Below are 13,610 nucleotides of genomic sequence, written 5' to 3'. Positions count from 1 at the left end.
AGATGTTGGCTCGTGTCATCCGTGGGGGAACAGTACTGTCCTCCTAGTGCCACTAAATAAGCTACGCTTCAGAGTAACGACACTTGGCCATATTGTGTCTTAAAATCATGGTTGCCAGTTATCTGAAGCTTTATCTGAAATCACAGGAAACACCTTTCCGCCCCCCACAAATGTTTAAACAGTTCGCGACAGAGCAAAGAAATATTGCATGACCTTCCTAACACCGAATCTAATGCTGAGGAAGTCGCACTTTTGAATCATGACGATCGGTAGTTGCGTCTGCTCTGCATACGAGCCAAAATGGCGGCGCCCACAACAATGCCGGGGAACGGAGTGCCAATACTCTAAGCGCAGCTCATTTAGTGACTCTACGTCCTCCCATCCCAGCACTTTATACAAAAACAAAATAGCAGTCGGATTGGGTCGGCTGGGCTTTGAGTACGCTCTTAGCAAACTGTCGATGGCTTGTGCAATGGCGGCTAGACTGGCTCGGTGTGGTTTTCTCCGGGAACGGTCCCCCAGCGGAGGGTGTCCCTGGTGCGACACACCCAGGGCATCATCTCGGTGGTGCACCCGGTCGCCACCGCGCCAGCCGGCGTGGCCAAGATGATTCCTCCGCACGAACCCTGAGTGCGCTCGCGCATGAACTTGAGAGCACCGTCCACCGCCTCTTGCGGACTCAGACCTGCAACGGAACGGGAATCCTCGGCCGCTGGATGCGTTGTCGTAAGGCGCGGGCCAACTGGATCCGAGTGGATTTCGATGAATATGTTGCAAAGATAAGTTTCATTCTCTTAAAGGCTCGTTCACACAGTAGCGTTTGCTTAAGACAGACTTCTTGCAACGAGAGAACATGCTGGTGCCATTCATGAGGCGGCCCTGGAACTGCACTTCACTAGAGAGATTTTGCAGTATTTGTGTGAGTGGATGAATGTGCTGTCTAAAAATTGGTCATTCATGACATTGTCAAAGGACTTTTAAGTTAATAAAGAAAGAATGGTACGCGAAAAAAGTAGGGACCGTACGGAAATGCCAAGCATCCCACGGCTCCCCGATAGATGGCGCCAGTCTGTTGTCTCGTAAGAGACCCAAGAGGTTTTAAAGCATTCGGTCGTAAGCAGCGCCAAGCCTTTATCGTGAAACCGGCGCCCACCCACTAAATCTCTGCTATTTTTCATCCGAATTGATGGCACGTAACCTATACACCCATCCAGTTTTCTCACTAAATTCAGTGGGAAAACGGATAAAAAAATGTTCTTCACTCCTCAAAATGACTGTTTAATGTCTTCCAAACATTGAAAGGATTCCTCCCATGCTTTATAGGACTGGGGATGAAAGTTGCTACCAACATTTTTTAGGTTTGAAGTATGCTGGATCAGTCTGGCCTGCATGGCTAAAGGTCCGCATGGTTGAAAGGCCCTCGCAACCAAAAGGCTCGCATGATAGACCCGCACATCTAGAAGGCCCATGTGACTTAAAGGGGTATATGGCTAAAGGGCAAGCATCTAAAAGGCACCCTTGGCTAGAAGCCTCGCATATTGCGGGGGCCACAAACCTCGTTCCAAGAGCTGCGTGGCACGCAGCGCGAGGCAGGAGCGCATGAGCGCCTCTCCGTGCCCCGTGGTAGAGACTGCACCCAGGACGTCGTCCGCAATGCCCCCGGCCCCCACCAGGGGGCTATCCCCAACCCTGCCCGGTCGCTTCCCCGTCAGGCCGCCTGTCGAAGTCGCACACGCCACACGCCCACGCGAGTCCACCGCAACCGCCCCCACCGTGTCGTGGTCCCTGCAAGTGGGACGGTACAGGCTGAAGACACGCCAAGCTATTGAGCATATATATATGCAATTTCTATAGTTTGTTGCAGGTTGAGAATGGCGGGACAAGCTCCTTCCAGAAAGCTGTTCACTCTTTCCACTTTAGCAGAGGTAAAGCTGGAGAGGAGGAAACCGCCAATCTTGGCCAGCCAGGTGGGGCTTCTCTTCACTTTCCTATGTTGCAGCAGATTATACGCCAGCTCAACCCTCTTGACGTTGGCCGCTTCTGTCACGCTGCTGTTGGTGCTGCACATGCTGAAATGCTTTCTCCGTGCGAATCTGGTTTGTGCGCATGTGCAGTGCCCACACCCGGTGTGGGCCAACGCGGGCTCATTTGTAAACAGCCAGGTGGTCTATAGCAAGGGTTTCCAAACCCTTGCTATAGACTGGCATGCACCTGGCCGCAGTCCTTCCAATGAAGCTTGGTCCGCGTCCCGCTTCCAGCAGACCCGTCGCTACCATTGGAAAAGAAAATGCGCAAAGAAACGACACAGCGACGCGCTTGAAATGTGCAAATGAAGATACCAGAAAGACACAAAAGAAACTGCACCATAATGCGGGCCATCTCACCATATTGTTCATTGACCATTGAGTGCAGGTAATAACAGGAACAGCTTCACTGCTGCTTGTTTTCAAGTTCCGCGGAAAAGACATTAAGTTAAATTTGCCGTATATCCAGCATCTAACTAGGTGGCACGGCGCCGTGAACGGCGGGACCCGAAGTTTTGGCGGAGAAAGGGGTACTACGCGTGGAAGCGTCTACAGGCAGTTCCGCAACTAATCCAGTGGCGTTGGCCAGAACCCGACCGTGAGGCTGAGGTTACGAGGTCGCCCTTACTATGGTGCCTGGATCGCGTCTTCGACTGGTGTGTTTAGCGCCCTATCCCGCCCATACATCAAAAGTGGTCCCAATGTGGCAACAAATGACGCGAGTGTCATGCTGTTGCCTGTCGCGATCCTGGCGGTTGGCCGTAGAAATGCTGGCGAAAAGCACGAGCGAACGCGAGTGTCTCTTTCGTCACGGCGTTCCTTTAGGCGTCCCAACTTCCGGATGCTGCAGCTTCCGTGAACTGTCACAGTGGAAAGCGACCTACAGCAGAACAGGCGTCTGCCACTTTTACCGCAACTGTTGGGGCGCCGCCAGAGTCGCAACAGGCGACAACATGACACTTCTATGACGTCATCAGGCGGAAATCGAGGGACCACCTTTTTGAACCCGGTAAACACACCAGTCGAAGACGCGTTCCAGGCACCATACCCTTACTTCTCGTCCTTGTACTCTTTGACTGTGTGGAGGAAAGTCTTGTGTTCCTCGAGCCTCTCCACAGCTCTGGAAGACACCAGAGACCGGTTGTCGACGAGAGGCTCGCCGACCTCGGCTGCAAAGTCGTCTGCCCAGTGACCCACCAGAAACACGTGGTCCGTCTGCAACAAGCACGTGCCAAAATCCCACAATGTAAACTTGCAATATCTGCTGCATCACCGAACACGCAGCACTGGGAACAAGAAGCCGCCGCGATCACAGGCTGCACAAAGTCCGCACAAGTGATCAAAGAAGGTCTTTGTGTAACCCTCACCGTTCTACAACTTATGATCAAACTTGTACGGACCAAATGTTTAGCCTCCTTTCTGTCTCCCGCTGGCATCCATCCACATTTATAGTGCCCTGTGCCCCCAGCTCTCCTTTCTGTCCTGGCCATTCTTCCAATAGGGAGTTTTAGTAGATCGTCCCGATACCTCAAATAAAGACAATAGTATATGATGCACAAACAAAGGCGCCGGCGGAATATCAGGTATCATCATCGAGGCTATCGGAACATTCTACTAACACTTCATAATGTCTTTACTATGCAGTGCAGGAGGCAGCAGGCTGTGGGCGAGCCTCCACAGTAAACTGGTTTCATAGAGCATTCGCCATCCGTACACTCTACCATGCAAGTGGACCCGGGCATGGGTCAAATGATGATGCGGCGTTCGTGTTTAATGCATGGTCAAAGTGCATGCTTGAAATATAGCGGCCTCATATAATTGACGCAGCCACTATTGTAGGGCCCACACTTTTGAAAAGGGTCTATTGTGCATTTCTGACATTGACGAGCTTCACAAATGTCCTTGGATTGACAATGGCAGAGAATGAGTGGTGGAGAAGGGATGCCACTCGCCTTTTCCATGATGCGCCTTGCGAGCGTGACGGGATGCCTGACTCTCCGGACGGCCCCCACGGCACCGGCCTTCATCTGGGTTCCCTCCATGATAAGGGCGTCCATCTCCACTTCGCCGGCCAAGGTCAGGGAGGACCCGTAGCCTGGCAAATAACAACGGGCACTTTTATAAATATTAACTCATCAAGACACAGATGCCCCACCTTCTTTTCACAGCTTGCACATGTTAAAAGATGAGAATTGCTTCACTTTAATTGCATACTGATACAAGGCAGCACTTAACGTGAACATGTGACAAAAATCTGTCTGGCTGTGGAAAGAATAATTAAAGGGGAGAAACGTCCAAACAAGCCCTCATTTGGGACCCAATGTTCTGAGGCCTACTCCCCCTCTTCTTTAGGGGTGTCTGTAGCAATAGCCATTGAGGAGCATTGTTTTCGTTTTGCCTTCTACGGTGGTGCATTTCTTGGGCAGCACTGAATCAATTTACACCATCGATATATCTCCCATGTAAGCTCTTTCCAAAAATACAGTCTGGCCACTTTGATCGCTATATATATCATCATGCAAGTCTATCACATCTCATTTGTGCCATAAAAATGGTGGCCCCCTTGTGACTGATGAAGACGATTTTCCGGATGATCTGTCATACCTATCCTGATGTATTTTGTATCTTGTTACTTTGCTTTTCCTCTTTCTTGTGCCTCTATTTCCCGATATACCTTTCCTATTTAGAGTAGCCTACTAAGAATCCTTGAGTGAATGTTTCTTCCTCCTGGTCATTAAATAAATGAATGAATCATTAGATATGTATAAGAAACATTAGCACAGCGCAATGCAGGAATTGATGTTCAATTCAGACTCGACTCCAATCAAAACTCGGCTCTGAAGTTCCTTGACGTAGAGAATTTTATGAAGGGCTTCGCTCAGCTCAGCACTTTTGTACAAACCAGTAGTGACGGTGCCTGGTGAAATACATTTCCAAAGTTAAATTTAGGTGTTTTTACGTACCGAACCAACAAAAGGCATCTGGCATGCCCCAGCAGACGACAGGATTAATTTTGACATGAGGATCTTTTGATGTGCAACCGAATTGTTGGTTACACGGCGCCTTCTCTGTAATAAGCCCCCGTCAGACTGGGGGCACGTCCGCTTCAATTCGAACCCGCCACCTAGAGATCCATAGGCTGGCACTTTGCCTAGATCGGAGCCACCGAGGTGGCCTGAAATACATTTATCTTACTGGCAAATGCTAGGCAAAACGCAAACTGTTATTTGTGTTACAGATGGCACTACATTTCAAAAAGGTCCTATTGCCACACCTGCATTACAGGATGAATGCTCCTCCATGACGCAAACTGCAGCCTCCACAGCATCCAGTGCCGCAGTGTCTTGCCCAGCTTGTAGCAGTGCAAAGCCCGCGTCCACAGCTTGCCGCAACACCTTCATTCAAGGCCGCATTTGCATTTAGTCCCGTATCTGCAACGAGTTAGTCTTGAAGAACGGCAACACAATACCTTCAACTTGTCAGTCATGATAGCTGCAGACACGCTGCCCGCCCCTCCATGGACCACAATCACTGGAGTCACAGCCGACATGGTTTACTGGAAAAGAACACACACATCGTACACCACTTAATACGCGGATAAAGCAGATGTCGACAAGTTCATTCTTGCAGAGAGCATTGGTGTCCAGGTTCCGCTCGATCTAAACAATCGAAACCTGCAGAGGCACCTGTTTCTTTTTCTCTCCTTTCTATATTTATAGCAGACTGGGCACCAAGAAAATGAGATTACAGTTTCATTGCAGTTGGATCCATCACCAGGGAACACAAACTCGGAGAAACTGAACCTGACAGGTGCAGCAGAAGAGAAAAAACGTTGTAAAGGCGCTGGGACTCGTATGGTCAGTAGATCTAGTACATTGTTCCGATGACTCGGATAACGGGGAGAACGTTGGGCTTTCCGGCACGAACTGCGCATATGCGCGTCTTCTGATGTAGCGCATGCGCCGTTCGTACCGGAGGGTCCATCGTACGGTATCGGACGTGCAAAAACGGTTCCCTAAAACTCTCCAACGACACTCCGAGGCCGCTTTTGCGCATGCGTCGTTTTGTTACCGGGGGTATCGAAACGATCTACTAAAATTCTTCACAGTAAACGCAGAGGGAAAGTGAATATACACTGTATGCAGGCTCACACTTACATTGAAAGGGTCTAAACCGCAGAGCAGCTTGCTCAGAGAAAGGTTAAGAACCACCAGAATACGCTATTGGGATCGGTAAGCCCGATGATTCAAGTGAAGTCAGCAAAAGTGGTAGGAAAATTGCAGCTCACCGAGCAGTTTGGCCGGACCTGATGATGCTCAGGTGACCGGTCGCTATCAGTACCTTGTTCTAGAGATTATCTCTCCTTCCAACTTTTGCTGCGCGTTGGCCAGTTTCGCGGCGAGCCGGTCGCGCCGCCGTTTCAGGTAGTGGATCTTCAGGGCCTTCAGTTTGTACCCGACGACCGCACCGCACATAAAAGACAGCAGTAGGGTCAGCGAAAGCTGCCGGCCGCTCAGTGTCACCATCGCAGACGCGCGGACTCGGGAAGAAAAGAAAGAACGGTTTGTTACGTCCCGGCGATCAAACAGATTGCACGTGAGCCCGAAAAACCTCAGACGCTCCAGGCATTGAGCGATGATCCAGTTGAGTTGAATGCTGGTTGAACCGGTTGAACCGAAATCAAAATCGGATTGACTCGAATTTGAACCCGGATTCGGATCTGGCTTGATAACAGATGTGGATTGTTACCGTTCGCATCAGCCAATCCAATCCACCATATTTTTTTTTCCGGGTCTTCTTTACGTCGGATGGGATCGCGGTTCACGCTGACGTAGCGTACGGACTGTGCGAACCTCACGTGTGCTAGCAAATCTACTGACAGGTGCGTGAACAACAGCTGTTATCTTTCCATTCTGATTTTCGGCCAGTTCTGTTCTTTTCTTACGTAAAGAGGCCGTCAGTAGTCGGCGCTCCGCAGGCGTTTGACGACACAAATGCCCGAACGCGCTGATTTTCAACTTGTACACGTGGACACGGTTGGGATTGATGTCGAACGCGGCCGGTTAACGCTAGCCTCATTCATACGTGTCGAGTAATCAAAAGTATTCGCTGGTGTTTTAGCAACTAAATATCTAAAGACTCGGATAATATTGTGCGGCAGCGATCCATGTGAATCGTTTACGTCCGCTTTCCGCAAAGGTCGGCTTTCCGTGACCTAACTCGAAGTGACGTGGATATTCTGCCCGAAAAAGTCGCCAAGCGTAAATAAAATCCCGCCTGAAAACAATACCCGTAGCACGTGGTGGACAAAATAAACGAATCTAACGGCTAATCTTGATTATTCCATGAAGTGCTCGTCGGAAGCGACTACGAATAAGGGACGTTCTTTCTAATCTCTGCACGTACGCTATAGGAAAAGCGTCGAATGTAATTTCAGCATTCAGTTTAATTTGGTATCGCAACAAATTTAATTAAGTTAGTTCAGTATTCAGTTCACTTAACATTAATGTTAACATTAATCCTGAAACGTTAAAATGGGGGGAGCCCTCCCCCTCTTCATATGTAATGATATCATTACCCCCCCCCCCCCCCCCCCCAAAAAAAAAAAAAAAAAAAATTTCTGCCTTTTTTACTAATGTATCAAATCATCTATCCAAAAGGACTTTGCTATGAATCAGGTCATTTTGATAAAATGATGGTTTTCACCCTAAAGTGTTTCCTTGTGTACTGTCTGCTGTCAATGAATGATGTGCAGTAAATTGCCGGGACATTATGTAGTGAGCATATCTCCAAAACTCTCTTCGGTGCGATCCCTCATTTCGGCAGGTACGATGCGGTGGGCATGGTCATTGTTGCTGCTGAGCCTCTCCTGTGGCCAGCAGATGCACCAGCAGCCTCAGCAACAGATGCAGCATCAGCACCAGCAGATGCACCAGCAAATGGGAGTACCACAGATTGGGATGCCCCAGCAGGGCATGCCGCAGCAGGGCATGCCACAGCCTGGCATGCCTCAGCCTGGCATGCCACAGCCTGGCATGCCTCAGCAACAGTACGCCCAGCCTCAACAGATGCAGTACAACGCTCATCCACAGCAGCAGCAGCAGCAGGGGTGCGGCTCTTGTTGCTCTGAATCACGTCTGCAACTGCGTTGAATCCGAGTGCTCCTCACATTCCTACGAGTGTCTTTAAAGCTGTGCATGTGGAAAGCGGCAGTGTCACCGTCATTGACTCGTGCGATTGATCTGTTATGTCATTGTCATTGTGGTGCATTTTCGAGCTTCCCTCTAGAGGTTATTTACTGGACGCTATAGTTCAGTGCGCTGTTCACTGCGCTCGCTCAGACCGAGCTTACATATGTAAGCTGCCAAGGCCGGCATTCTTGACGGTGTGGAATACATGTTGCAAAGTAACTCTGGAAGCTCGCCTGTCGGTGCGTCCTCAGCAACCGTGGTGGAACCAGCGTCGGGAACAGCGTCGGAAGGTGTAGCCAACCAGTAAAAGGAAGCAGACAACATGCAGACAAAATTCGTTAGCAGCAAATGCTGTTTCGTTATGCAAACATGTTATTTCTTTTTTTTTTTTTTTTTGCTAGGTTTTGTTTTTATTGTTTTTATTTATTTTTTAAACAAAGGTACATTACAGAAAAATTGTGTTCATTTTAATAAACCATGGTGGTTGCGAGCAGTTTCGATAAGGAGGTAGCGCCACAAATCAATACGATCGCCAAATGCGTCTCGCAACTCGACTTCGTCGTCCACGTCGCCGCCCGCCTTTGACCCTGGCAAGTTTCTTGGTCCTATTTTTTACAAAAAGGAATTTACGATTTGTAAATTTACAAGAAAAAAACCGACCTGTGAGGTACACCTTCGACGAAAAGTTCAGAATGCTTCGTGCAGGCGTCTATTTTTACGGTCCATTTTAGATCGAGCCTGCTGACTTGGGACAACCTATACATAGATATGGTGACTTGGGACACCCAAAAGTTTTGCGACCCTTGAAATTTCAGAAATTTTGTAACTTGCGAGGTAACCAGGCGTTAAAAATTGTATTGTAGAATGATTGCGGGCTTTGTTTTTTTCGATGTGTGCTTTGGTCGTTATGCATGTTAGTCGTGGGTACAAACTGCCTACACCTCTCTTACTTTTCACTAGTTGTGACTTGCTTCGTTCATGCTTTTCTCCGGGCAGGTACATGCAGCAACCACAACACGGGCACCCCCAGCAGCAACAAGGCATGGTGGCTCAGCATAACGGTGTGCCCCAAATGGCCCCAGGCGGAAGCTTCATCCGCGAGAAGGCCCACGTGCAGGACAGGGCGTGCGTACCCCCTCTCGCTTTATCAGCCAAATTTCGCGAGAAAACTCTCACGAAGGACCGTCGCATCAATTTCCCCACTAAATTCAGCGGAAAAATTGGGGTCATGTGACATCAATTATTTTGCTAACTTTAGTAAAGAAATAGAGGTCACATGACTACATCGTGTGGCCTTGAGTCACGTGACATCAATTGGGGAAATTGATGCCGTGTTGCCATGTCATGTGACATCAATTTCTGCGAGGTGTTTGCGCTCAACACATTCTCTGCTCTCTAGTCTTGGTCAGCATTACCGAGCTTGTGTAATTTATGTATCCGGAATGCATTTTAAGTTTTAACGAAGCGATGCTGGGATATGTGTTGCGTCGCAGCAGCCGTACCGTGCCGACATAAGCGGCGCGGAAGTTAGATCGTCAAAATTTGGCGCGCTCACGTCCTGCTCAGTTTAGCTGGATGCCACTATTGGGCGCTTGGCTGGTGCCACGATGGGTCACGTGACTCCTTGAGTACCCTACAAATATATGCATTGGTGCAACAGCTCTCGAACCTTCTCATCTTGAGGAACGCCTAGCTGCCTTGCATGAAAGCGGAGGGTACCGTTGACCTCCCTTTGGCATTGCTGCGGTAAAGCACTTAAGAAGCTCATTGCTTTCTAATGGCAGTGCACAGACTGGCGAGGGTTGAGCTCATAGTTGTACTCAGTTTGTCGCGCTGAAATAGTGCTTTAGTCGGGAAAAGGGACGATGGAAAGAATTTGAAAAAAGAGGATGCTCTGGAGAACTGCCATGTTCCCAGGTGCCCAGTTTGAGAAGTTGTGAGTCAGGACCAACCATCAGACTGTAATGGGTGTCTGTGGAGGAACTACAGCTGTGTGCACCTGCAGGCACATCCAGGAGCACCTGAGCGAAATGCTCGGGCCCAACCAGGACATGAGCAAGATGAGCGAGGAAGAGCTTCAGTTCCACTACTTCAAGCTGCACGACAATGACGACAACAACAAGCTGGACGGGCTCGAGCTCATCAAGTCCTTAATCCACTGGCACGGTGCGTGCTCTTCCGTTTTTATTTCAATCCGCACGGATGTAAGGCTGCGACTAGTGTCGCCAGAAAGTTGCGCTCAGAGAACCGGCACTGTTTCCGACTCCCGTGGTTTTTGAAGCGCAAACTTTTGCTATTGACCCTTGCAACATTGTTGGCCTCATCCTTCACAGGAAGGGAGTTGTGCCTTAAAATTTGGCGAGTCAAAATCCACCACCTCAATGCCAATGAAAGTTTGGGCTTTCTACGTACAAGCCCGGATTTTTTTTACCTGTTTGAGAGTGTGGAGATTCATTTTGGAACACCCTATGCTCCAGCACCGTGCTGAGCTAACGCCTCAATGTTTGGGTCTTGGAAGAGTAATCTGCTGACTTTGGGTGTCTTTTCGTGCACAGTGGAAGAGAGCAAGCACCTGGCTAACCAGGGTGGCCAACAGCCAACACCCCACGGCACGACCAAGCTGTTCACGGACCAAGAGTTGGCCAACATGATTGACCCGATTCTGGACATGGACGACAAGAACAGGGACGGATTCATAGACTACCCCGAGTTTGTTGCCGCTCAGAAGTCCAGAGGCTTCTAGTCTCGCGGACTGGACTAGAGAAGACGCATCACTCCGACTTTTTTCTTTAACATCTCAACATCGCAGCATGTGTGTGGAAAACGTGTGCTCCAGGGAAGGCCGGTTCAGACATGCATCGCAGCACTAATGCAGCTCTGACTTGAACATAACTTAGGACTAGTTCGGTGCTATGTCACTAACGTAGGGCAAAATCAGCATGGTCAGCGTGATTTCCAGCGTTGACTAATTGTGTTGAGGTAGCTCTGTTGGGTGTTAGCAGGTCTTCGGGAACGAGTTTCTGCGTTTCTCATGACTCTCCTGAGCCAAAAAATTTAAATGAAATTAAATAATATAGTGCAAAGTCTGCGATCAGCAAGGTTAACATTATTTCCAGTGCCAACTAATAGCTCTAAGGTAGCGCTGTGGTGTGTATGTGAACGGGCCTTCAATGTCAATACTTCTGCTTATCTGCATGTTATGCAGATCGGGAATCGCTGCAATCTAGGGAAGGAGCTTGGCACGTGGTTCAGTCGAATGTGAACCGAAGCATTACGTAAGTGTCGTCGCTCTATTCCCTACATTGCAGTGACCCTGTGCAATGTGGGGAAGCATGCGTACTGGTGTTTTTTGGAGTGTTGCAGTTTTGAGATATTGAATACAGCTGTCTGTGGCGACTGCCACGAGTTGTGTTCACGCCAGGGATCACTCGATCTGAAACTTGCCTCCTGTCGGATGTCTGATCTGTCGGCAGTTGTTGCGCCATGTCGGCTCGCCTCATCTCTGCCATTTGTTGACCCGACTTCGTAGGCCAGAATGATTTAGTAGACATGAAGGTTTTGTTTTCTTCTTTAACCTGATTCGATAATGTTGGTTGTGCTTGAGAAAATGCTCCGCTTAAATTATGTTTCAATTTTCGACCTTCTACTAACAAGGGCCACTTGCACAGAACCTTGTGATGAATCTCATAACCACACCGCTTAACCTGTCTCCTTTTTTGCCGTGCTGCTATTGGTGTGTTTCCGTGTCACATGTTACTATGCCTGTTTTTGCTTTTGAACAATTTTTTGTTGCAGAAACTCTTTTATTTTTTTCACTAGCGTGTCTTTTTTCCGCATGTATTTTTCCAGATTGTGTTGTTTTTTTTACTTTGCCGGTTCCAAACAACTTGCCTTTTGTGGTGGCACTTTGTGAACACACTCATTTTGGTTGTCACAAATTCTACATACTTCTTTGCCACTCTTCGTACGTGAGCTTAGTTTTTTTGCAGTGTCCTAACCACATAGGTCAGCTTTTTTTTTTTTTTTTTTAATATTAGAATGAGTGGTTTTTTGGGGTGATAGTGCTGATTTTTGGAAGCATTTACCGAGGAATTTTTGCACGTGTCTTGCGAGGGACCAGGAAGTGTATTTAGGTTTTTTGAGGGAACGGAAGTACTAAACGTCAGCTGTTAGAACAAATTGTTTTTCCGGTTACTCACGCTGAAAGTCTTCTCGCATGCAAATGACGCGTTCATTCCGCTAAGTTACGGCTTGTCACAGTTGAGTGACACGGACGAACAAAACATCTTTGTTGATATGCAAAGGCGCCTTCAGCCATTTTAAGGAACAACTTGACAAAACATGAGATGCGCTGCTGAATGATGTGGGCCTTTGCGTGCAATTTTATACCGGAAACGCTTCACGTAAAAATGCTGTTTATAATGCGCTAGGCTTCATGTGTAGCGAGATTGGTAAATTCAGTATTAATACATCGCTTGCAAGTTTTGTGAGGGAGTTTCCTTTTCTGAGCGCCGTTCTTGCCACACGAAAGATAATTTAGAGAACCGCAGCCACCTTTCCTTTTAAAGGTGGATACCTTCTGTGCCCTTTTGGCCGTACCTTTTTGCGTTGTGACCTTTCGCTCAAACATTCCTTCGTCTGAAATGTGTGTTGTAATTTACGAGCTTGCTGGACCTGGTAACGTTTTAAGCGTACAACACCTTGCATTTGTTTTCTGTTCTAGGTCAATTATTACTTTGTTTTACGCCAACCTGCATCGGTGATGAGAATACGTAAATTAATCATGGTGACTCAAACTCGTCTTTATTGAGGCTTTTCAATTGTTTGTGGCACGTGTGTGGCCTGCATGTACGTATGATACAGAAACTGCGTTATGTCAACTGTGGTACATTTTCTATGGCGTGGTTTTTACGCTTACCGCAGTTATGCGAGCACTCATGATCTTTCTGTCTCACACTATTGGATGACATTTTTTTTTTTTTTTTTATCCAAATAAACAATAATTTGACCATACACTTTCTTCTGTGCATCCGTTGCTTTCATTTCTGTTTGTAGAGAATAAGATTGTGCCAAAAGCTGCAATTGTAGCTTCGAAACCGTTCTTTTTGTTTTTATGTCCAGATGGAAAGCGGCAGTTTGCTTACAAGGAAATTTTAACTGCTTGAGACTTTAGTGAAATCAAAACCGAAAATTGCTTCGAGCACATATTAGAACATTTATAGTTATTGTTTAAAAAATATAATTTCACGACATTGTAACTGCATTTATATAATTTTAATATCTTTTGTCCAAATTATATACTGAGTCGGGTACGCAAGTTTACGAGTATGTATGATCTCTATGCGACCAACGTTGTTTACGACTGACTTCGCTGAAAAGATGTCATACAAAACGT

The 13,610-nt window shown here is 47.7% G+C and overlaps 2 protein-coding genes across 3 annotated transcripts; one reads left to right on the top strand and one right to left on the bottom strand.

Moving 5' to 3' along the window:
• Positions 1 to 371: 371 nt before the first annotated feature.
• LOC8023679 (isoaspartyl peptidase/L-asparaginase) lies at positions 372 to 6,700 on the bottom strand. 2 transcript variants are annotated; one of them, XM_040207688.3, is made up of 7 exons: positions 6,313 to 6,700; positions 5,494 to 5,580; positions 5,299 to 5,419; positions 3,977 to 4,119; positions 3,079 to 3,239; positions 1,556 to 1,785; positions 372 to 685 (listed from the first exon to the last, which is right to left on the bottom strand). In XM_040207688.3, the coding sequence occupies exons 2-7, from the start codon at positions 5,572 to 5,574 to the stop codon at positions 480 to 482; spliced, it is 942 nt and encodes a 313-aa protein (XP_040063622.2). In that variant the 5' UTR covers positions 5,575 to 5,580; positions 6,313 to 6,700; the 3' UTR covers positions 372 to 479. The 2 variants fall into 2 exon arrangements, with proteins under 2 accessions (XP_040063622.2, XP_040355930.2); XM_040499996.2 differs by having other exon boundaries at positions 6,182 to 6,373.
• A 9-nt stretch (positions 6,701 to 6,709) lies between these two features.
• LOC8023678 (adenylate cyclase, terminal-differentiation specific) lies at positions 6,710 to 13,225 on the top strand. The gene is made up of 5 exons (XM_029974226.4): positions 6,710 to 6,906; positions 7,851 to 8,133; positions 9,212 to 9,340; positions 10,221 to 10,381; positions 10,771 to 13,225. Exons 2-5 carry the CDS (start codon positions 7,856 to 7,858, stop codon positions 10,956 to 10,958), a joined length of 756 nt encoding a protein of 251 aa, XP_029830086.1. The 5' UTR covers positions 6,710 to 6,906; positions 7,851 to 7,855; the 3' UTR covers positions 10,959 to 13,225.
• The last annotated feature ends 385 nt before the right edge of the window (positions 13,226 to 13,610 follow it).

Source organism: Ixodes scapularis, unplaced genomic scaffold, assembly GCF_016920785.2.
Source record: "Ixodes scapularis isolate PalLabHiFi unplaced genomic scaffold, ASM1692078v2 PGA_scaffold10__122_contigs__length_95168666, whole genome shotgun sequence".
Taxonomy (NCBI): Eukaryota; Metazoa; Arthropoda; class Arachnida; order Ixodida; family Ixodidae; genus Ixodes; species Ixodes scapularis.
Note: the sequence above shows the minus strand (reverse complement) of the source record. Positions and strands in the feature narration are given on the sequence as shown.